The sequence below is a fragment of the Gossypium hirsutum genome, chromosome A12 (assembly GCF_007990345.1).
Source record: "Gossypium hirsutum isolate 1008001.06 chromosome A12, Gossypium_hirsutum_v2.1, whole genome shotgun sequence".
NCBI classification, from domain to species: domain Eukaryota; kingdom Viridiplantae; phylum Streptophyta; class Magnoliopsida; order Malvales; family Malvaceae; genus Gossypium; species Gossypium hirsutum.
In genome coordinates this window covers 977,964-1,004,083 of record NC_053435.1, presented here as the reverse complement: position 1 = coordinate 1,004,083, position 26,120 = coordinate 977,964, and the positions used below count along the sequence as shown (strand labels likewise).

General features: G+C 32.2%; 1 protein-coding gene across 1 annotated transcript; it reads right to left on the bottom strand.

Moving 5' to 3' along the window:
* Window positions 1-15,763: 15,763 nt before the first annotated feature.
* Window positions 15,764-17,468, bottom strand: LOC107939351 (F-box protein At3g56470). The gene is made up of 2 exons (XM_016872682.2): window positions 17,338-17,468; window positions 15,764-16,838 (listed from the first exon to the last, which is right to left on the bottom strand). Exons 1-2 carry the CDS (start codon window positions 17,376-17,378, stop codon window positions 15,908-15,910), a joined length of 972 nt encoding a protein of 323 aa, XP_016728171.2. The 5' UTR covers window positions 17,379-17,468; the 3' UTR covers window positions 15,764-15,907.
* Between the last annotated feature and the right edge of the window lie 8,652 nt (window positions 17,469-26,120).

The following is a 26,120-nucleotide window of genomic DNA, read 5'->3' as shown; positions in this document are numbered from 1 at the left end:
CTTATCGTTTCTATAAAACACATCTATAGAAAAAAAAATTATGTTCTTCATCCCTCTAGTTTTTTTCCAATTTTTTTTCCACTTTACCAAGCAAAATCCATATACTATAAACCCAAACAATCTTTTTAATAAAAAAAGAGAATGAAGTAGATGTGGAGCATCTTTAAAAATCTTTAAAAAATAATATAGTCTTAAAATAAATTAAATAAATAAATAAATTTAAGTGTATTTTTATTCAAGGTTTAACTAATAAATTTGTACTTAAACAATATCCTTTTTCCGTATCTTGTTACTTAAACATTCTTTTTGTCATAAGTGTTATTTAAATATAAATTATTATCTAAATTATGCATTTTTTTCCATTTGGGTGCCTCAATTTTTTTTATCAAAAATGGTACCTAAATTATTCTTCTATTACCTATTTTCCACAAAAATGTTATATCCATTATAAAAATTACAGCCAATAATAATCTGTCATGTCATATAAACTTAAAAAAAATATATTTAATTCTTTCATTTTCTCTTTTCTTTTACATTATTTCTCTCTTTATTTTTTTTCTATTTTTTTTCTGTCTTACTCTTTTATAATGTATGATAATACCAATAATGCTCGAAATTTGCTCTCTTGAGGGGAAGAAGCTGGCTATTAATTTTATTTTCAAACTTTATAGCTTGCTTGCTCAACTTGACAAGATCGAAAAAGTTATTTCATTGGTCAGAACCAAATTAGAATGCTTGGTCAAATCGATTAAGATATTGTTCGAAGATAGGGGTTGAGCCAATTAAAAAACAAATTGATACAGGTCGATTAAACCCAACTAAAAAAACAATTGAACTGATTTTCTCTATTTTTTAAATAGTTTTATTTTATGAACTTTTAATAATTTATTTGATCGAATTGAAAAAATTGATCAAATCAAGAATTGGTGGTCTGACTGATTCAAGCATCAATCTAGTTCTAAAGCAAGAAAAAATAAAAATATTTATAAAAAAAGAGAAAATAATATTTTCTGTCCTCTTTTTTTGCCATGTGTCAATTTTAAATTAGGCATTTATTTTAAAAAAATAGACTTACACCACGTTTAGTTTGGGTGAATAGAATAGAATTGCAATGGAATAGAGCTATAAGCAGTAGTTCAATTATTTGATTTAATGGAATAGAATAGAGCTATAATAGTATTCTTATGTCTAGTTGAATATAATAAATATTGTAATAGCATAAGAAAAAAGGCTTAAGTGACTAGAGTACCATTAGTAGAATTTTTTGTTAAGTAGATGATTATTGTTATTGTTATTCAATTTTAATAAGATTACTATTAAATATAATTTAATAAAAATAATAAATTATTTAGTCATATTTTAACATATTTATTCTTAAATATAATTTAATAATTCTTAATCTAATTATTTATAATATTTAATAATAATTTTAATATAATATTGTTATTAAGAATATTTCAATGCCTAATATATTTACTTCAATCTAGCCTCACCTCTTCTCTTACAAACAGGTCACAATCACGAATATAAAAATGAGTTTTACATACAGTATGATAATCCTCTAATAATATTTTATTTTAATAGCCAATTTTAATAGAAGGCGAATTTTTTATATTTTATTTTATCATTTATAATAGCATGGTAACAACAAATAATTATAAGGTATACTCTTTAATAAATTAATTATTTATAGCAATCTTTGGTGAAATAAAAACCTTCAAATTTTACATAAAAATTACTAAATTTTAGTAACATTAGTTCGTTTCATATGTGAAATAAAAAATCGAAACTCATAATTCTTTATGTTATTCAAAAACCATATTACTTGATTTTATGTTATTTAGAAACTCATAGTTTTTTATCTTATTCAAAAACATGAAGAAAACTCGACATAAATACAAAAGGAGCTTAAATCTGTAATCCTGTTTTCTCAAAAGCCATTCATCATTTCTTGCTAAAGAATGCAACTTGATATTCTATCAATTGTATTATTTTCCTTCCAGAATCCCAATACCTTTAACTAAATAGGTAAAACGTTACAAAGTTTATTCATCATTAAAAAACCTGAAAAAGAGGTTGAACCGTTTGGACCATCTCTTTTCTGATTTTTTCTGGTTCAGTCTCTAAAATTTTTCAATTCAACTTATAAAGTTGAACTGCCAACCAATAGATTCCTAATTTAACCTATTGAAATAGTCGGTCTAATTTTTAAAACCATGGTTTTATCTAAAAACTAAAATATTTTAAGGGTCAATGATGTAACATTAACTTGGATTACAAACCTCATTACTGACTCGCTGATAAGCACGCAAATATAAAAAGACAAAATGAGTGAATCTACATCGGTACAACCTTTATGCTTATCTATCGAACCAATAAAGACAACACCAAGTCCTAAACTACAAAACGTAAAGAATTTTCAAACATATATTCCACACTATGTGGGGATATAAATATCGACCCACCCAGCCTACACACCATGGTAGCTCGATTGTGGAACTACCTTCATTTACACATTGGGCTTTAAAAGCCGTCGGTGAATCCACTATTGTCAAGCAACCATACGATCCTCATATACTTCCTCTGTTCCACAATTCCCACCCATATGCAACCTAAGCAGAATATCATATGTATGCATGTCACATCCATAAAACTTACGTTTTACACCTAGGGGTATTTTGGTCATTTTCGCCCTTAGGGGCATTTTGGTAATTTCCCCTTAATTACGGCTTCCACTTACCTTGGCCCATTAACAAGTCCCGTGAGTTAAGATGAACGAACACTATGCACCAAGTAGGATTCCAGAGAAGAGGAGGTGAGTCATTAAGACCGCTTAAGTACCAAGCTCTCCTAGATCCAATCCTAGACATGCATATACCCGTTGCCACACCTTAACCCTTTGACTTGTCCACGGTCGCAATATATTAATTAAGTCTTATGTGGATATCATATACTAGGCCCAAAACCCCTTACAAATCCCAAACAATTTCACATACCTGTATCTGGCCCATTAAGCCCAATCATATTCATATGGCCCATTAGGCCCAAACCACCTGTATATGGCCCATTAGGCCCAAAATCACATTTACATGGCCCATTATGTCCAGTCACATTCATATTCATGTTCATATACAAGTTCCTATCACAGATCAATATTCAGTTTTTTGCATATTATGGGCCCAACAGCCCATCGGGCCCATTTCGGCCCATATGGCCAAATCACAATCCAAGTCTACAGAATCGCCTGTGGGCCTCAGGCAACCTATCGGTCTCCCCCTTACGAGTGTTCTCGCACTCGCAAGACTACCGTAGCCAAAATTTCGGCTTTTCGGCATTTCGTCATTTCGACTTTTGCCGATTTATAGTATGTGTGTAGTGTATGTACACACCTAGTAAGCAAGCGTGATGCAATCTCCTTAGCCCAAACCTACAATCGATATCACTCAAATATTAATCACACGTACTTATCGATTACTTTACCAAAAGCCGGAATCTCACCTTAACCTTACCTGAACGCCAAGCCTTTACTAGCTTTTACTTTGATCACTAAACACGCGTATTTCTCAGATCTGAAGAGCAAATCGGCAGGAATCCAAAACCGAGATCTGACACTAATTCCCTACCAAATTCGATTAGAAAGAAGTAAGGGACCGAATACTTGATACTTATCAAAAATCGATTGGGGAGAGCGAACATTTACACTAGAATCGACTAGGTGGAAAGAGTAGTGGCAGCACCAAGAGTATTTGACTCTTAGAGATTTGAATGACAACAATTGATTACTCAGCACCAAAGAAGAGAGGAAGAAGAATCGGCTAAAGCAAAGAAAATATTGAGTAGATGAGGGATAAGAATTTGGCACAAAGAAAGAAAAGAAAAAAAATTCGGCTTTTTAGAGAAAAAGGGTTTCTGGTACAAAGTGAAGGGAAATTCGTCATTAGCTTTTCAACCCTCCCATTCGGCACCTATGTATAGCCCTATAGCCGAATTCTTCAAGCCCAAGTTCTCGTTTTTTTCCCTGATAACCCCTTGATCCTTTCCTTAATTTTCTCTTTTGAACACTCCCCTTGGAGTCCATCTTCACGCCACTTCCATCCTTCTAGAAGGCCAAAATTAAACTCTAAAAATACTAAGCTAGGATTCGAACCTTGGACCCCCTTGCTAGCTACTAACACCACCTCACTACACCTTATATGGCGTCACTTAGCCACTTCACCACAAGCTCTTTTTGTGTCCAATTGTTTCTTCATTTATTCAAAAGTCCACCTACTTGTTAGCCCTGATTCTTTTAATAATTAAATTATAATTTCTTTTACCCCTTAATTCAAACTCAACCTTAGCTAAGACCTACTAAATTTATTGCTTGGATAAGAATATGAAACACAATTTTTATCAAAATCGAAAATAAAAAAATTCGGGATTTTGAGATTTTTGGATTTCGGGATTTTTGAGGCGTTACACCCACGCCCCTACTGACATGGGTCAACGTGTCAGGTGCAGGCTATTCCTTTCCCTAGCCCACTAACATGTCAAGTGCTGGCCATTAATAGGTCGTAGCCCACAGACGTGACCAATCACTTTTTAAATTTTTTTAAACTATAATTAATTTATTTCTTTAATTATTCTTTTTAATTAAATTCTATTTTTTAAAATTAAATTTATTTTAAACTTTAATTAATTTTGATTTTTAAATTAAATTAAATTTTTTAAATTAAATTTATTTTAAACTTTAATTCATTTATTTTCAACTTTAATTAATTTTGATTTTTAAAATTTTATTTTATTTTTTAAAATTAAATTTATTTTAAAATTTAATTAATTTATTTCATTAATTAATTTTTATTGTTTTAAATATTTTTAAAATTAAATTTATTTTAAACTTTAATTAATTTATTTTAAAATTTAATTAATTTATTTATTTAATTTTGATTGTTTTAAATATTTTTAAAATTAAATTTATTTTAAACTTTAATTAATTTATTTTAAAATTTAATTTATTTATTTCTTTAATTAATTTTGATTGTTTTAAATATTTTTAAAATTAAATTTATTTTAAACTTTAATTAATTTACTTCTGTAATTATTTATTTTTTAATTAAATTATATTTTTTAAAATTCAATTCAATTTTAATCCAAACGGGGTTTTGTTATTATTTTTTATACTATTTGGGGTTATTAATTTATATAATTTTACAACCATATTTTAATTTTTTTTATCATTAGATACAAAATTGATTTGCAAATACAATATTGATCTACAAAGATAAATTATAGTAATCATGAAAAAAATAAAAAATGACTCATCATCTTCCAATCCGACATCACTAGAAGATTGACAGGCCTAATATACACGATGTGGGCAAGTAGATCGGTTGTAGCCTGATGTTCGGCACACTCCTCACTATTTGAGTTCCCCCGTCTCCCTAACATCTATGTCATTTCAAATCCTCGTCGAAGGTGGTCGACCTTTAAGATGTCTACAGAGACTGTGATCTGACAGCATCTCAAAAACAAGCGGTGGTACTTCCTAGTTTCAGACATCCAACAATACAGGAAACTCGTTTCCCCAGATACGGAATGTAACACCCTATACCCGTAATCCATGCCGGGGTGGGGTACAAGGCATTACCTAACTTGATCTCATGCATTAGAATAACCTCAAGTCACCGAGACTTGGTCCAAGTTAAAACTGTAACACCCCTTGCCCGCATCCGACGCCGGGACGGGGTTCAAGGTGCTACCTGACTTTTACTAACACTTCCATACTAAACAGGGCCATGAAATCTCAAATAATTAAAAACTTTTATTTTCACATACAATCTGTCCCATATACGGGCTTATGAGGCCCAAAACATACATCCGGAGTGGTTCGGGACCCAACCGAGAACTCATGAAAAACTTAGAAAATCTCTTGCATCAAGGCTTCATACGCCCGTGTGGGTATAGAGCACACGCCCGTGTGCTAGGGACACGCCCGTTTCCCAAACCCGTGTCCAAAAACCTGGACAAATACAAGGCTATTTTCCAAGCCATTTTATCACACTCACAATAGATACACGCATACTTATACAATAACATACAACATGGCAAAATTAGGTACTTAAACATTCCTAACATGTCATGATTATGGCAATTTCACATGCAATAGATATCATAGATTTTACTCACATCTTTACCACATTCATACTATAATCATTATAAACTCATCAAATAATACCATAGCACATGCATGCATAATTAAAATAGATTTACAACCCCATAATCAAAATAGGCCAAAACATATTGTTAAAGCCATATCACATACTCTAATATTTAAACTCCTATACATGCCATAGGCTCAAAGTACTTGAAATCACTACACCAATAGCGTTAGCTTGACAGTGTGATAATATCTCTGACGGCCTCCAACCCGAGCTAACCTGGAAACTCTAGAAAACATGGGAAAGAAGAGGGGGGTAAGCTTTCGCTTAGTAAGTTCATATGAAAACAATAAGCACTCATTAACTTGTTTTATCAATGTTTACAACATATTCTCAAGTTCACTACAAGCTGTCTTTCTGAGCAACGGTCACTAAATTATTTATATCTGGAGATACGAAACTCCGAATTAAGTTCCGTTAATTTTCCCTGAAACTAGACTTATTTTCCTTTCTTCCATAAAATTTTTAAAATTTTCGGTTAAGCCAAATAGTACAGTTTATTCCTCAAAGTCACCTGTGATTCACAGTCTAACAGTTCCGACCCTTCTGTACTAAAGTTCAATTATCTCATAGTACAAGACTCGAATAATGTTCTTGTCTATTTCTCTTGAAACTAGACTCGTATGTATACTTACTAATTTTTTTCTAGAATTTTTGGTTGGGCCAATTAGTACAGTTTATTAGTTAAAGTCTCCCCTGTTTCAGGGTATGACCACTCTGACCCCTCTGCACTACAAACTGAATTTATCCCTGTACAAAATTCCAACAATAATGCCGTTTATTTCCCCTAAAAATATACTCAATAAGGAATCCATGCGTGTAAGGTATGACTCTTAATAATTTTTGTAAAATTTTTGGTGAATTTCTAATGTCAGAACAGGGGATCTCGAATTCATTCAGACCCTGTTTCACAAGAATTCAAATATCACACAATATGGAATTCTTTTTCTTCCCCTGTTTCTTTCATGTGAAAATAGACTCATTAAGATTTAATCTCATATTTTATTCTGCCTCTAACTCATTTTCTACTATTTTTAGTGTATTTTCAAAGTTACACTACTGCAGTAACTCAAATCTGTCAAGGCTAAATTACTCATTCATGATCATTGTTCACAAAATTAATATAACATCGTTTGTATAATCATCACCGAGACATTCATATCACATTTTCATTTACCATCTTACCATATTGTTGTTATGTCGAGTTTTCAACCCGAGGGTTAAGTACATACCTGTTCAAAGTATCCATTTTACAACATTTACCAATACGTCCCTTTCATCTCGAGTATTCCTCTATTTGAGTAGAATTTACCCGTTGAACACATCGGAATATAATTCGGATACATGGAAAGTTTGCACATAAGTGCCACATATGTAGCCAAGCTACCATGTAACCCACCCATAAGTGAACTCGGACTCAACTCAACGAGCTCGGGCGTTCGCATCCATAAGTGAACTCGGACTCAACTCAACGAGCTCGGATGCCTAGTTACATCTCACGAACTCGGACTCAACTCAACGAGTTCGAACATTCGCATCCATAAGTGAACTCGGACTCATCTCAACGAGTTCGGATGCTCAACCATCCTAGTGACATGTCACTTGTATCATAATCTATTCCTAAGGTTCAAACAGGATTTTCCTCGAACACATATCCTTGCCATCTTCCGTAAAATACCGAAACCAATACTCGGTAGCACTTTATATTTAACAGATAATACACATAACTTGCATTTTATTCGAAAATAACCACAAAACATATATTTCATGATAAAAATCAGCATATCATATATTTAACATCAATAACTTAAAAATAACAATTATGCTACATTATTTACACATGAACTTACCTCGATACCACAAAGGTGAAAAAAAAGACGTAATTATCCCTTAATCGATTTCTTTCTGTTCTAGGTCCAAATCTCGATTTTCATCACTAAAATATCACATTCAACTTATTCTGTACTAATCAAATTAGTCAATTGACACACTTGGGCAATTTTACAATTTTGCCCCTATATTTTGCCAAAATTACCAAATTACCCCTAGGCTCGTAAAATAATTTTTACCATATTTCTTTACTCCTTGAGTCTAGATGAACCATTTTCATAACTATAGAAACTCATAATTTCAACTATTTCACACATTTACAACTCATTTTACAACATAGCAATCTAGCCCTTTTTAAGGTGTTTTCATGCAATTTCTTTCACAAAAGTTGTTTATTAGACAACTAGGACTCATAATCTTCCATAAAAACACAGCAAACAACACATTTACTCTCATGGAAAAACCCTAGACTCTTCATCATTTTACAAAATAGACCCCTCATATGAAAGCTCATGCTTTATGGGTTCCAAAAATGTAAAAATCATCAAGCAAAGACATTAAAATCACTTACAAGGAAGGGAAATATGTTGCTGAAATTTTCCAGCTTCAAAGCCCTTTCTTTGCTGCATATTTCGGTGAAGGAGAAGAGAAAAATGATAGCTTTTTCTTTTTGATTTGTTAATAATAAAACTAGTCAAAATTGGTGATCAAATTTCACCTAATTTTGACCTTTCAACAATTTTGTCTCCCATGGCCGGCCATCACACTTTCAATGGCCTAATTTCACTTTAAATACCCCCAATTTAAGATACAAGGCAATTTAACACCTTTAGGTATTAAAACACAACTTTTACCTTTTACGCGATTTAGTCCTTTTTCGAAATTAGACTAGAAATTGCTAAAATTAACTTACTAAAATTTACATGCACTTATAAAATTATATTATAACACATAAAATAATACTAAAATAATTTTATCTGGCCTCGAAATAGTGGTCCCGAAACCACTGTTCCGACTAGGCCCAAAATCGGGCTGTTACAAAAACTTTTTCAATTTCTACTTTAAACTTCTTATTATGGGCCTACGAGCCCCAAATCGACCATTGAAAACTACTCGAAACCATTTCGGGTCCTTAAACCGACCTTAAGAAATTTGCCTTTAAAATAGGGCACACGCCCATGTGGAATGGTAACACGCCCGTGTGGAAGGGTAACACGCCCGTGTCCCACACCCGTGTGAAATTAAATTATAATTCTCACCTACAAGGGTTTTCACACGGCTAGACACACGCCCGTGTCGATGACCTATGTCCCTCACATGACCACGACACACCCGTGTGCAAAAACTTGGGTATTCTATTTTTGACGTCAGCATCCCCAGAATGTCACATGGCCATGGCACACGCCCGTGTACCATGTTCTCCACATGGCTGAGACACACGGTTGTGTCTCTACCCGTGTGTTTAATACCATGCATACTGACTTGAAATTTTTACGTGCAGGGGACACACAACTGAACTATACGCCCATAGGACAGACCGTGTGTCACACACGGCCTAAACACACACCCATGTGGACAATATGAGGCTATTTGCCAAGCCTCATTGCCACCCTTATATACCTAGTTCCATGCAAATACCAACCAATACTAAGACAAACACAATTTCTATAATCAAACAACCACAACAGACATTCATTAACCATGATAATATATCTTTATAAATCAAAATAAGTGTTAACCATCATTCAAGGCTTAACACAAAATGAAGGGTTCCCAACCCAAGTCATTACCATTGGCCAATTCTGAAAGGCACAAAATAATAAAGTCTAAGCCCTATACATGCCATATTCAAAAATATAAATCCAACTATACCGGTTCTTCGGCTAATAGTGTGATCAATATATTTGACTTTTGGTGATCCTTGAGCTAATTAGGTGGCACTGAAAGGAAATGAAAAGGAAATGGAGTAAGCATTAAAGCTTAGTAAGTTGCATATAAGTAATATACAAGAACAATCACCATATTCATGATACCAAGATAGGCATAAGTATAACTTACTCATTACCGTCCATACAACCCATAAATCATGTATATAGAGTTTATATCTCATACATACCAATTAGGTACTTGTACCACTCACAACACGGTTATACTTTTCTTTATTAAGCTAAAATCACTACTTTCACTGTTGAACCATCTGGAATACTATCGGATATTCCATAAGCCTCAAACACGAGCAAGTTGCCGATGCCATGTCCCAGACATGGTCTTACACTGGCTATCATCACCGAGGCCGATACTATGTCCCAGACATGGTCTTACACTAGCTTTCACATATCCGTGTCGACGCCATGTCTCAGAGATGGTCTTACGCTGACACATTTCGTAGCGGAGGCATGTCCCAGACATGTCTTACACTATTACTCGTCTTAATACCGATGCCATGTCCCAGACATAGTCTTACACTGGCTCTCATGATGTTGCTGATACATGTCCCAGACATGCCTTACACTAGCCCACAATAACCCATATGTCATGGCATGAATATCTGATTCATTTCCTAGGTTCAAACGGGAACTCTGCTATCTCTATTATCATCATACTTTCTCAATTCCAAAATCAAGCAATTCATGCTATGTTAATTTCAAGTATAATTCAGTACATTCATTAACAATGTAGTTATATTATTTATATACAACTTACCTCGGATTACAAAACGTACACGACTAGTCGGTTTAGTCGATTTGCTTGGCTTTCTCCTGGTCTTGGTTCGGAGTTGGAAATTCTTGATCTATATTAGGAAAATACACTCTTTTAGTCACTAATTACAATTAGGCAATTGAAAATTCACATTTTCGGTAAAATGACCATTTTGCCCCTAGACTTTGACAAAATGACCATTTTACCCCTATGCCCGAAAATCAATTTTTATTGAATTTATTCACCTGGTAAGCTTATTTGAACTCTTTTTACTCTTATAGAAACTCCAAATTCTCTCTATTTCACACACTTATCACTTATTTTGCAACTTGTGCAAAATAGTCCCTTTAGGTGTTTTCATACTAACACCTTTCACAAAAGTTGTTTATAAGACAATCATGACTCAATTTCTTCCATAAAAACTCAGCAAACACTACAAATCCATTCATAGAAAAACCGTAAACTCTTAATCATTTTGCAAAATAGACCCCTCATTTGAAAGCTCATACTTCTAGGGTTTCAAAAATACAAAAATCATCAACAAAGGACATGGAAATCACTTACTTGTGAGTCAACTAATTGGATGAAAATTTTGAACTTTCAAACCTCCTTCAATGGATGATTTTCAATGGTGTATAGGAGAAGAAAAGAAAAAATGACAACTTTTCTTTATTTTATTCAATTTGCTCATGTCATCAAAACCTAACACTTTGACTAATTGATTTTCCTTGTCCCATGGCCAGCTATGCTATTCTAATAGGGTCTAATTGCCTTTTAAAATCCCCAAATTCTGATTCTCTATCAAAATAACACCTTTAGCTATCAATTTGGAACTTTTACACTTTATGCGATTTAGTTCCTTTTCGCAATTGGGCTCACAATTGTCAAAATTAACTTACCAAATTTTTCATGCACTAATATATTAATGCTAGAACATAAAAATAATAAAAAATCTTTTTAACTTCGGATTTTTGGCCCTGAGACCACTGTTCTGACTAGGCCTTAAATTGGGTTGTTACACGAAATGTCTGTTGCAGCGTGTAAACATCATCTATGAATTGTTCAACGTTTACGTTAGCATTCGCACATGCTGTATGAACATGCACACATGGATATTGAAGACTCTGGAACTTTCCACACTTGCAATGCCTGTTTCATAGATCAACTGTGTATAACCTGGACGGACGACTCTAGTGACGACTGACGTATTCTTGAACCCGAAAAGTCTCAAAGTTGTGAGAATACAGTTCTGCGTTCATCGTGTTACCCTCTTAACGTTCACTATCATGGCCTTTCAGACGGCTTCAACGTACACGTACCCAGCCTTTATCTACTTTACTTGTCTCAGCCTCATCCTTGGCATCAATGTGGCAAGCCTAATCAATATTACCGAGAAAACTATAGAAATTGGAAAATGACGTGTACGCCTCAAAATGGAGTTAATCACCTTTACGAGGTTGGTCGTCATCTAACCATAACGAAACTCATCATCGTAACTTTGAGTCCACTGCCAGTGCTCTATTCTACCTAACCACTGTCGAAAATTTTGGGGTAACGATGTCATCTGAGCTTCAAGTCTCATGAATTGTTGCCTGGATCTTTGTGGTTCTAGCTTGTACCCTACTTATACAACATATTCAAAATGTTAATTATCAAGTTGGAACAAATAATTTCTATAAAAAATTATGGGAAAAATGATAAATTTTGTAAAAATATATAAAAAATGACTACAAATTTTCAAAGACAATTTAAAAAAATACAAAATGATAAATCTTGAAAAAATATTATAAAAAATATACAAACTGATGATTTTTTAAAATAGATTTTAAAATTTATGCACTGACAAGTTTTCCAAAGAGATTAAAATTAAAATATGAACATATCAATTTTGGAATAGTATTTTTTACCCATGTTCATAATTTCTTTGCGCCATTCTTTATTCTTATAATCCTTGTGGAAGTTTGTCACGATATGTTGGATGCATTAAATGGACCTTTATAGAGCCCCTGAACGCCTCATCACAGCCAATAGTCCCTTCGATCCATCTGATATAAGGCAGATGTTGTCTTTCCTGACAACGTGCCTCCACATATTTCTCAATAAAAATTTCCAAGACTCGAAGGATTTGCCTTCCACGATGGAGAAAGCGATAGAAGTATATTCAGGTTCTCGTCTTGTACAACTGCAATCAGGAGTATTTACGTGTATTTTCCATAAAGTCAAGTACCATCCACCTGCACCAACAACTTGTAGTGAGGGCACATGGCTCGAACGTTCAAAACAATCGGCTGAAAACTCATTTCCTCTGTTATATCTCGCCGTCCGGACCTCTGTGCGGCTTTGTTTGCAAATCAGTAATCGTTCCCAGTACATACTCCTACATCACGACCATCCACCCTTGAAGCTCGTTGTATGACGCATCCCAGTCACCATACAATTGCTGCATCACCATTTGCTTCACCCACCATGCCTTTTTGTAAGAAACCTGGTACTTGAATCGAGCTTGCATGTCCATAATAAAGACCGATATAGGGATGGTGGGCATGTCTTTCACCAATAGTATGATGTAGTTGCATATGGTTCTTGCATCCAATTTTTTATGGTCTTACAACATACGAGCGGCAGTGCATATGTGAGGAACTTCTATTTTCCTGATTGTCCACATTTGTATCCGATACATTAATACAGCTCGGGCACGCCAACTACAGCCACTTGAAGCTTTCCAACATTTTCCATCATATAAAGATTGTGTTTACTTCATAACTTTGTAGTCGACGGACAACTTCAAGTTGTACTACTTTATTGCATGTAAACTATATTTATTGTTATCAAAATTTTGTCATACGAACAACTCTTCAGTATCTGAATCTCCATCTAGTAGGTGAGTCGGCACTATATTTGGATATTCGGGGAACTCGCGTGCATGCGCTGCATCAGGATCTACGTCAGTAATAAAGGCCACTGGATTATTATGGATATCTATACCGAATCTCGTATTCCCGGCCGAATGGAGGTGTACATATTCACCCTCCACCACGCATTCAACGTTTATGTCTTTAGGGATGTCATCCAAATCGGGGTCACTAAAATCTTCATTATCATGGTAGGATTGATCTTCATTATCAGACCCTTCATCACTATCTTCTATAGTGCCCATGAATCTCTAGACAAGGACATGGGATTGGGATTTTAAATGAGCATCCAATATAGTTTAGATTTTCGGGAGTTTGTAGTGACCTTCCACAACCCAGCTGACATTCCCAGCTGACATTAAGATCAAAATCAATTCCAAAACACTAGCTTACTGGAATTACAACTTGAACGAGTTCCAGATCAGTTATTTCTGCGAACAACTCATCTGGGCCGAGATTATACATCTCAGGGGGGCAATAAATTACTATCATTGTCCCTAGATCATCATCATTTTTAAGCTCCATTTCTGAGAACTTGAGCGGATCTGTTGAAACTAGAAATTTGTAAAACAGTCTCAACATTTGTTTCCCGTAACGGGTAGCTATCTTTTTATTGATATTCTGTTTCAAATCCACTAGCAAAACAAGCTTATTGAATCTCATTCTGATTTTTTGCCGACTTTGAAAGACACAACATTCTTCAATTGTATTTATTATTTCTCCATCGAGATGAACATAACTAACAAAATTTAGAAACTCATCTTCAATAATTTCTGCTTCCTCCTCAACAAACAAAACACTTATATGCTTTATTTTGGTTTTCAACTAATAAAGCAAACAAAAATCTCAAATGGAAGACAAAACACCTATATATATACCTAGCTTCATTGCTGAGTATTAAAAGTCTGGTACTAAATTATTTTTTAAAATTTATAAAAGGGGTGCCGACCATTAGTGTTTCAGCACCCAATTTTTTTGTTAAATTTGGTAAGGGAGTGCCGGCAATTAGTGTCTCAACACCTCAAAAAATATTTGGTACTGGGGTGCCGGCCATCAATGCGCTAGCACCCAAAAAAATTATATTTTTATCTGATAAAGATGTGTTGGCCATTAGTGTGTCAGCACCCTTTTTTTTTAAATACTGGTATAAATGTATATCAATATGATACGATCTGGAAAAAAATACATGGGTGCCGACCATCTAATGTCCAAAACCCCAAAAATTATTATTTTTAATCCCTGAAACAATCATCAGCCAATGATTGTGTTAGAAAACCAATTGGTGCCGACCATTTACTCCCAATAACCCAATTTTATTGTTCATTTCATGTCATTTAGGTGATTGTTTTTGAACTAGGGTCACTTACGTAAATAATTATTTTTAGGGGTCATTTGAGTAAAATAGCCGATTATCAAACATATATTTTTTAAAATGAACTTTTTTGAAAGATAAAAAAATTAATTAAACAACTTGACAAACTATTGGAAAAATTAAATCCATCAAAAATTAATATTTTTAATAATTTATTTTTAAAAATAAGTTTCATAATCAAAAATAAAAATAACTAGATAGAATTTTTATATAAAAATTGCGAAAAAAATATAAAGATAAGAATTAATATCAAAATATTTTCAATTAATTCTATTTTATTTTATTTATTTTAACATTATATTATAATATTATCTCTAAAATTTTTAAATTTCAAATTTGATTTTATTTAGAATAAGGTGAAATATTTAAAATTTAAGGATAAAATATAAAATATTTTTTATCATAATTTAAAATCTATATTTATTAAATAATCTAATTATATTTCATAATTAATTTTAAGTAACATATCAAATAGATTTTATAACTTAAATTTAATATTTAAATTTTTAATATTTAATTTTTCAGCATTTAAATTTTCAATTTATTAAACATCTTAATATTTTTACTTTTATAATAGACTTTTATAATAGGTAGAAACTGATAACCTCTAATTGCAGTTGAACAAACTGGAACAATGCATGCATGCATAGACCATTCTACAAACTGGAAGCATGCATGCATAGATCATTCTCTTAAGTTTCTCGATTTAAGGAGCTTTGAAACAGAGTTTGTAAAATAACTTTAAAAAGTAACCAAAAAGAGTTGAATAAAATGGGAAAGAAATTTTACACAGATTCTAGCAATATGCAGCTAGATATTATTCTTATCAACTAGACCTAGCATTGTGAAAGAAAAAAAAAAGTGCTGCAAATCAAATTCACCCCATAAAGTGATCACCAACTTAGCATTTTATCAATTTGATGGAAACGAGGTTGAAACCATACCCCTTTGGGGCGACGGGTTCCAGCTCCTTTAGCATTCGCTCTATTTTCGTAAGGTACCATCTTATCAGCCTTGAGACAAGAAACTGTTGTCCCACAAGTAGAAACATCTCCCAGTTCTAAATCCAATCGTTTCTTCATATCTTCTTTCTCGACATTCGAAATGAATTTTAATGGGATACATCTTTCGTTCGGTGATTTCACGTAACGTACCTTCCCCAAGCTTATGCTTCGATCCTTGATCGAGAAGCAAACCATTAAATCGGTGTTGTCGAAGTAGTAGAACACGCCGTTGTGGTATGCGGCGCATTCGATTTTGTTCGGGAATGAACTGAGTTTGTGCTTTGTCCATGAAGTGGCTCCGCGGTGGATCACGTACAGTTCTAAGTCATCCGTTTTGTTGGTCCTACAAATGATGCATACGACACAGTCTTGTGAAGTTGGAGGAGTTGAAAACACGGCTACATGGTCCGATATTCCCATAGGAGGGAACTTGGTTGGGACCGGAAGATCAATTCGAGCACGAGAGAAAGGGCAGAAGAAGAATATCAAGCCTTCGCGGTATAAGAGGAGCCATCCTAGGCTCGATGCGAGGCAGGTTGCTCCATCCATTTCGGGTATAGTAATGATGTATTGTTTGCCTGATTCAGTCACCAACGTGCATTGTGAATTGTTGTTTTCTCCGTAGAGTAGGAACCAAGGATCACGATTTGGTAAGGCTTCGATCTCGGCTGAAGCGGTCGAAGAAGCGAAATTCCAATCCTTGCAGACACCACGGAACCGGAGTAGCTCGATTATACCTAAACGATCAGCAATGGATGGTAAAAGTTCTGAAGGGAGATCATTCCATACCCTTGTTGTTACTTGATCACGCGTGCTCGACCTGGTAGAAATTACCACATTTTCATCTGGCTAGTTAACACAAATTTAACCACATTTAACAGTTACTAGCATTGTAATTGTGCTTCAAGTACCATTCTTTGAAAATGATAATTGAGTCGAGTGATAAGAAATTCGATACTTTTAAGTAACATATTAAAATTGATTCTTGTATATAAAAAAAAAACTTTGGAAAAAATTACCCTCCATTTAGAGTTCCGATTCAACTTAGACTGTGGATATAGTCAGTGCCCAGTGTGACAACCAGACACTGAAAAATCTAATTAAAAAAAACCCTAACACTCAATCAAACCATGGACCGAAAAAAGTTGGCAAAAAATGGATGATTGATCAAATTCTTATTTTTTCTGTTATCTCGAATCAGGATAACATATCAAGAGAATTAGTATTGATTGAATCTGATATTATTCATTTAAAAACAAATGAAACCAATGAATCATTGTTGATGATCAGTCAAAAAAATGGAGATTTTATGGCATTACCTTTGACTATGAACCACAGGTAAAGAATCCATGCTCCCCATGGAACAAGAACTGGGATGACTGAAGAAACTATATATTCTTTTAAGCAATTTTACACACACAAGAGTGTCTTTCAAATAAGGTCATCATTTATATTTATTTTAACTAATAAAATTAACTCCCTTTTTTTCTGTCTCTCTTTATTTAAAGCAGGAAAAAAAAGAGAGCCCATTGGACTTCAAATTACCTAATTAGAGATAATCAAGTTATCAGTTTTAAAATGACTTCTTCAACATAACAATGGGATAATTCTATATACTGTTTTATAAATTAGATGAGTTTAAATCTAATTTAAGATATGGAAAATTGGAAATGACAGAAAAAGGCTCTCCTTGCCAATAAGACCTAAATTTGAAGCAAAATTATTATGTGAAATAATAAAAAAATTATATTCATGCTTTTCAAGACCCATTAAAACTGGCAAGACTTTTTATCATTGATATATATATGATAATTTTTTGTTTGTGGATTTGGTTTGTGAAGCTAAATTTGGTATTGTTGTTGTGTTTTTTTATTAAAAAAATAGGGTTTAATGTTTGCAAACCCAAATTTTATATTTTATGGGGTCAAGATTTTTATGTATTTTGATGTGATTTTTGAGGGTATTGATAATATTTTTATGAACTTAATTGGTCATCATTTAAATGTGAAATGTAGGCTTGGGCTCTGTTAGCGTAAGTACCAAGCAAGAAACCAATATGTTGGTGCATTTTTTACTGGAACTCCTTTTAAATTGAATAAATTTATATATATATATATGAATTGTTGATACACTTGAAGATAGGTTTTTCCTATGACTATTGGGTGAAATAAGGGTTAGTTTAGCAATAGTGGCGGAGGTAGAAAATTTTTGGAGGGATTGGAATTAAATTATATATTTTTATGATAGTAAAAATGTAATTTCATTATTTTAATAATCTATATTTTTATAATTTTTAAAGGATTAAATCAAATTTTTATTATTTTTTGCAGGCCAAAGTACAATTTTACCATTACTAATTTAAAATTTTATAAATTATAAATGTCCTAAATAAAAAAAATTTCTATTTTAGGAGGGTCAGAGCCCCTGCCTGCCCCCTTGACCCTGCCACTGTTTAGCAATACTTCTAAAAAATACTTTTGAGATAAAGCTTGAATTTTTGCTTCAAAAGCGTCTTGTTTAATAATGTTTTTATCTTAAAAGCGTTTTTTATCCCAAAAGTGCTTCTTAAAAGCATTGCTAAACTAGCCCTAAATTGTAGAGCAAACTTAGTACGAAAGTTGAGGAGATCATGAAAATTGATATTTTGAATTGCGCTTCGCTGATTAAATGAGTAAAAGGTGGAGAGAATTAGAGTAAGGAAGGAGATGATGTAACATGAGTTTTAAACAAAGTTGAAAATAGAAAAAAAAATCTTGTTGTATAATTTTATCATAATTAAAATGTAATTTTATTAATTTAATAGTTCATATCTTTATAATTTTTTAAAGGACTAAATTAAAATTTTATTATTTTGGGAAGTTAAAATATAATTTTATCATTTACTAATTTAAAATTTTAAAGAGACAAAAGTGAATTTTTTCATTTTAAGGGGCTGAAATCCCTTGCCAACCCCTTAGCACCACCCTTTATTTTAAGGAGACTTTTTTTTTTGTTCACGGAATGTAACATTACTTCTAGTAATAGAATTATCGAAATGTAAAATTACTTATATTACCCTGTATGGTTTATTTGATCGAAATGTGTTATTTGGTTAACTAAATATAAATTTACCTAGAAGCACATTTTATTAATTTGTCCTTATTATATATATATATTACTAAGTTTAGTACTTTCAACATTAGTTGAAAGATATTGATATGAAAGTTTAGGGAATTCTTTCATCAAATATACGATCAACCCTCAATGTAAAAGTTCATTTGTCTATAAAAAATTTAAGGTGCACTTGGTTTATCAAATCTTAAATTACGTTTCGTAATAGGATTACAAGAATGTAAGATTATAGGTGTTTGGTTCATTTGGCTAAAATGTAATATTCGGGTATTTGGTTGATGAAATGTAAGATTACTCAAAAGCACATTTTACTCAGTGGTCCTTATTATAGAATTTTTTTAACAAAGTTAGTTCCTTTAATATTTTTTAGTTTCAATTTTCATAAAATTATGATAAATTATTACAATTCTTACTTTTTTATTACAATTTATATATTATAAGTAAATATATGACGCTGAAATAAGTTTATAAATCATAATTATAATAATTAATGAAAAGTGATTGCAACATCAACTATATTATAATTATAATTATAACCATAATTAATATATTAATAAATAAAATAATTATAATTATATTGTATGATCAACTATATTATAATTATAATTATAACCATAATTAATATATTAATAAATAAAATAAAATAATTATAATTATATTGTATGACATATACTGATTCACTATTAAGAATAAATATATATATTTGTTTTAATTATTTTAAACTTTATTTAAGAAAAAAAACTCTAAATTAGATGAATAATATTTTAAAAAGTATATTTAATCAGATAAATGAAAAGATTTAACTTAAATAGATTAAATTGGATTAGATGAATAAATTTTGTTTAAAATAAATTAGATAAATATTTAATTAGATAACAAAAAAATTAAATTTTAGATAAATATCTAATTAAAAAATTAATTTAATAATTTATCTATTTGATTTAATTTAAACATTTATTTAATTGATTATATGTTATCTATATTTTCATTTTAAATTTTTGTTTTAGCATAGAAAATTTTAAAAACCAATAAAAGAAGTATTTTTTTTTCAATTTCCTAATTTATCTACTATTTAGTAGATTTTATCATTATTTACAAATCACTTTAAAAATAACTATTATACATTCATGTTATCTTAAATAATATTACCCAAAGAATAAAATTAAATATTTTTAAATTTATTATTTTCTTATCATTAAATTAATTTTGTTTCAAATTATTTTAAACCCATTTAAAAGTGTACCTATTTTTTAAAACTTAAATTGAATAAAAATACCTTTTTTTTTATTAAAGTTGAGGAATAAATTTCAAAACTATACATGAACATTGTTCTAATATGTAATTTTATATACGAACTTTGATTTTGTGTAATTCTATACAAGAAAATTTGATTTGATCCAATTCTCACAAAACTATTAACACAATTATCGATATATTATCATTTTATGTTTATATATTACATATACAAATAATTATATTTATTCAACATAAAAATAAATTCATGTATTTATTTCTTTAAATGTATACAACTGAATCAAAATTAAAGTTTCATGTATATATTTGAACCATAATCAAAATTTCATATGTATAATTGCGTTAAAATAAAGTCCATATATTAAATTGCACATTAAATCAAAATAAATATATAATTTTGAGACTTGTCCATAAGTTGTATAAATACATATTTTTATTAGATGAAATTAAAAATAATAATATAAAAAACCCTTAAACATACATACAAATACAGGTAAAACAATCGAAGTGTAAAACCCTAAAATATAGAGGATTAGATGAAATAAATAATTAAGAAATAAGCCTTAGTCTTGATAGTTAAAAACTTAGAATACTCTTTAGAGAATCAAGGATCAAACCCCATCTCTCTCATTTTCTTCTATTTTTTCAACAACTAGGGAACAAAAATCAAGATTAGTTATATATTAATTGTGGTAGAAAATGATTAAGAAATTGGCAAAATTCCATTCCATTTGTTTTAAATTTCAATATGTTTTTTGCGTCAATTTAGCGTAATGCTGTCAATTCTATTTCTAATGTGCCAAGATCGATAAGCATTCTTGTTTCTAATTCCGTAGAACCTTAGAAGTTTGGAATAACATCATTCTTGACCGCCTTTCAAATAGATTTTGAATCTTTTATGAACTTTCCCGAAAATCTTGATAAATTCAATAAATCTTGAAGACCATGAAACAGCCACTGAGCCCAGCATAAAAGAATAACCCGAAGTACTCTTTCTATTATCAAGATCACCAGCATAATCACTGACAGTGAAGCCAAAAGGTCTGACTTTTCACTCTGACTTTTGACCATTTTTGTAGAACAATCCATAACTAGCAGTACCTTTCAAATACAAAAGTACTCTTTTTGCAGCTAAAAGATGAATCTTTTTTGGGCACTCCATGAACCTGCTAATGAGACTTACAACATACATAATGTCTAGTCTTGTTGCAGTTAGATACATCAAGCTTCCCACCATTTTCTTGTAAGAGGTATTGTTAATCTTCTTTCCTTCAGGATTTCGAGCAAGCTTTAGGCCAACTTCAGTTGGTGTGCCAACAGAATTGCAATTCTTCATACCAAACCTGTGCAAAATTTCTTGCACATATTTTTTCTTTTTTGAGAAAAAAAAATTGCACTAGCAAATTGTATCATTTGAATGCCCAAAAAATAATGCAATGTGCCAAGATCAGTCATATCAAACTCAACCATCATGGACTTCTTAAATTTGTCAAACATGACAACATCACTCCTAGTAAAAATACAATCATCCACATACAAGCAAACAATAATTATCTTACCTCATTCACCAACCTTGGTAAAAAGTGTATGCTCATATGGACACTTTTGAAAGCCTTCTTTTAGAAAGTAAGCTTCGATGCGATTATACCAAGCCCTTGGGGCTTGTTTCAATCTGTACAAGGCTTCCTCTAACCTGTACATTTTTTTTTCTCATTTCCATGCTTCAAATATCCAGGAGGTTGATCAACAAATACTTGTTCTTTCAAATCATTATGTAAAAATGTCGATTTCACATCTCATTGAAAAATAGGCCATGAATTCTGAGCTGGAAGAGCAATCACTAACCTGATTGTATCATGACAAGCAACAGGAGTAAACACCTATTTGTAATCAACACCAAATTCCTACTTATAGCTCTCAGCTACTAAGCGTGCCTTGTATTTGTCAATCTCGCCATTTTCCTTTAATTTTGTCTTGTAAACCGCTTTCACACCAATAGTTTTGTGTTATTTTGGAAGATCAGTCAACTCCCAAGTGTTGTTACGTTCAATGGCTACCATTTCTTCACTCATTGTCTTTCTCTATTTGGACTATTTAACAACTTCTTCAAAAGCTACAGGATTACAATCTAAAAAAGAGAAAAATGAGTGACTTCCTCTTCATTAATTTCACCTACACAAAATTCTCCATCCATGCAGGTCTCCTCTTGTTACGTTGAGGACGTTCATTTGCTAATTTAGCTACTTGTTGCTCATTTTGCACTCGTTCTATTGGTTGCTACCTTTTATCTTCATTTTCACCATTAAAGTCAGTTTGTATTTGCTGTTCACCTTTGCCTGCACTCTAATTCCAAAATTGATCCTCATCAAACACCACACCATGACTAATAACAATTTTCTTAGTAATAAGATTGTATAATTTGTATGCTTTTGATTGCTCACTAACACAATGGAAAATGTATTTTTCTCCTTTGTCATCAAGCTTTTTCCTCTTTTGATCAGGAACATGGGCATAGGCAACACACCCAAAAATTTTGAAGTAACCTACTGTTAATCTATGTTCACTCTAAGCCTCTTGTGGTGTGATATTTTGAACAACTATGATAGGACTTATGTTCAAAATATGAACGCTCCAATTGGCAGCTTTAAGCCAGAAAGCTTTTGGAACTCCACTCCTTATAAAAAAACTTCGTACCATGTTCAAAATTGTGAGATTCTTCCTTTCACAAATGCCATTTTGTTAAGGCGTGCAAGCTATAGTTAATTGTTTCTTTATTCCTTGCACATCACAGAAAACAACAAACTCATCCAAATTGTATTCTCTACCACGATCACTACGTAACACCTTTATTAGAGTACTTGCTTCTTTTTCAATTAGAGCTTTGAAACTTTTTAAAGTTGTAAGAGCTTCAGATTTTTCATGTAAAAAATAAACCCAAGTTTTCCACTAAAATCATCAATGAACAGTATAAAATATTGTTTACCTCTATTTGACATCAGATTGATGGGTCCATACGAGTCTGAATGCACTAGTTTCAATGCCTTCCTTGCTCTCCATGATGTTTTTTTTGAAATGGTTCCCGATGGTGTTTACCGATGACACATTCTTCACATACTTAAGAAGGAATCTAGATTTGTGGGAGGCCTATTACCATATTCTTTTGTTGTAATATTTTTAAACCTCCAAAAATTAAAAGCCTATACTAAAAATGCCAAGGCCAGCTTTCATCTTTCAACCAGAGAAGCATGAGTTGGTGACAATGTGGAAACATCCTGTTAGGTGTCATATCAACTTGGGAAATTAACTCCAATTTACCATACTAAATTTTGCAAACTCCATCTTTAATGGAAATTTCAGATCCCTTTTCTTGCAGCTAGCCAATACTCAACAACTTTGTTCTCAAGTCTAGAACAAAGAGAACATTTGTAATGCATCAAAATTTTGAATGTTTGATCGTTAAATCTATCATTATTAATTGTTTGTTTCTATGGCTAAGTACTTTGTTTATGTGTCTGAGATCAAGGTTCAAGTCTCATTTTTGGTAGATTTTGTTATTTTATTTTAACTTAAACCCTACCCTTGAACTTTTGGCTTAAGCTTATTTCTGCATTAACTTGTGTCAATGATGAGCCTAGTGGTTTAATGGTTAAGTCATTATGCTCTCTTTGATTTGGTATTCGAGCCTTTGTATTACCAATTGGGAAATATATTTTTATGCTATTTTTGTAAATTGATTTATTTCTTTTAAAAAACTAATTAAATTGTTTCCATTCCCTCTTCTTTTTTTGACTTTTTTTTCTCTTTCTTTTCTTTTGGTTTTCCTATTGTTTTTCTACTCCTTTATTGTTTTTCTTTCTATTTGATTCCTTTTGTAAATTTTTGCTACTATTCTATTGAGGATTGCTTAATTCGTTGTGTCCGTCTAAAAGATTATCGGTGTTAGTTGTATTGTCGAATTCTTGTTTATGTTGCTCTCGTTGTTATTTGCCAAATTAGGATTCTGCTTATTTTGTTCAATTGTCCTTCCTAAGTGTTCAATTAGTCCTCATTTCTAGTTGAAAGGTTGCTTGTCACGGTCCTCCATTAATTTAGTCTCTTACATTGTTGCGTTTGTATAAGGGTAAGTCGTTTTGAGTTTGGGGGTTTTGCATCAAAACTTTTCGACGTAACCATGGTTTTGTGCACTAATTCTAGCAGTTAGTTGGGGAATAATTGTCTAATTGATCATAGTAATGATGTTTTTAGGTTTCAGGATCATCTCTAGTGCTTCTACGTCAAATCTATCCCAGGTGTGTAACAAAAATCTAAATTTTTGCGAACGACAAAAGCCAAAAATCATTGATGTTGACGTCACACAATTGTGTGCCTAGACTATGTAAGCCATACGGTCGTGTGCCTAGGCTGTGTAAGCCACATGGCCAGGTGGTATGTTGTGTAGCCCTCTAACTTGGGTCACACGGGCGTGCGACATGGGCATGTGCCCAAGCTGTGTGAGGGAAAGTTTTAGTGGTAAGTCACACGGGCGAATGACACGGGCATGTGTCTAGACCGTGTAACTCTCTGACTTGAGTCACACGGGTGTGTGTTAGGTCGTGTGCCAGACCATGTAATTCTCTAACTTGGATCACACGGCCATTTGTCAGACTGTGTGACAGTCCATGTGAGGCACTATGATAAGCCACACGGACGTGTGCCAGGCCGTGTAGACCATACAAGCCAACCATCCAGACCGTGTAAATCCACACGGACATGTGGGCCAAAAAATAATTTTTTTTCCTAAGGCCATAAACATCATTCGAGTCGAACATAGGTCTGCCATGGGGTCCGTATGATCTGAATTAGGGAATGAAATTCATTATCTGATGATCTGTTACTGAATAATATGTCACTTACACATATATATTTGAAATGAAATCTAATAAGTAAGTACGACAATATTATATGAGTTTGATTTGAATTTGCATCATTGCATACACATATCTAATATATATTAAATCTACATCTGCATTGGGTTTGATTTGAATTTGCATCATTACATACTCATATCTAATATATATTAAATCTACATCTGCATTGGGTTGGGATTATGTAGAGGAGAAAGTGTGGGCAATTTAATAATCTACCAATTTTGGTGGCTAAGCCACAAGCATATATGTAACAGCCAAAATTTTCAGTGGTGTCGGAAACAGTGATTCGAGATCACTAAATCCGACGAGTAAGTTTAGAAATTTTAACAAATAATAATTATAGGTCAAGCGCGAACTTAAAAGAATTATTTTTAATTAGTAAATTTTGCGATTTTAAAAAATTAATCAGGTAAATTTGGTTGAAAACGAGGTATCGAGACCTCGGATTTATAAACCGAGCCATAAATATTTTTATAAATATTTATGGAGTGTTATTAAGTTAGTATTAAAGTTTCGTTAGAAAATTTTAACGTTTGGTTAATCAATTAATTAAAAAGAACTAAATTGAAAATAGTGCGAAATTTATTAAATTGTGATTAAATAGTTTAAGTGATTAAAAAGGAGGGATTTAAAAGGCAATTGGACCCAAATTGTATGGGCTGGACGGTTGGGCAAGAAAATCAGCAAAAAAGACAAGGAGAAACAAGGGCAAAATGGGAAATTTTACAAATTAAACATATAAAACAAGACAAATTTGAAAAATCTAGAGATATCATCATTTTTCTTCAGCAAAAACGCCATGGGAGGTCTGAAAGCTGCTGGTTTTTCAT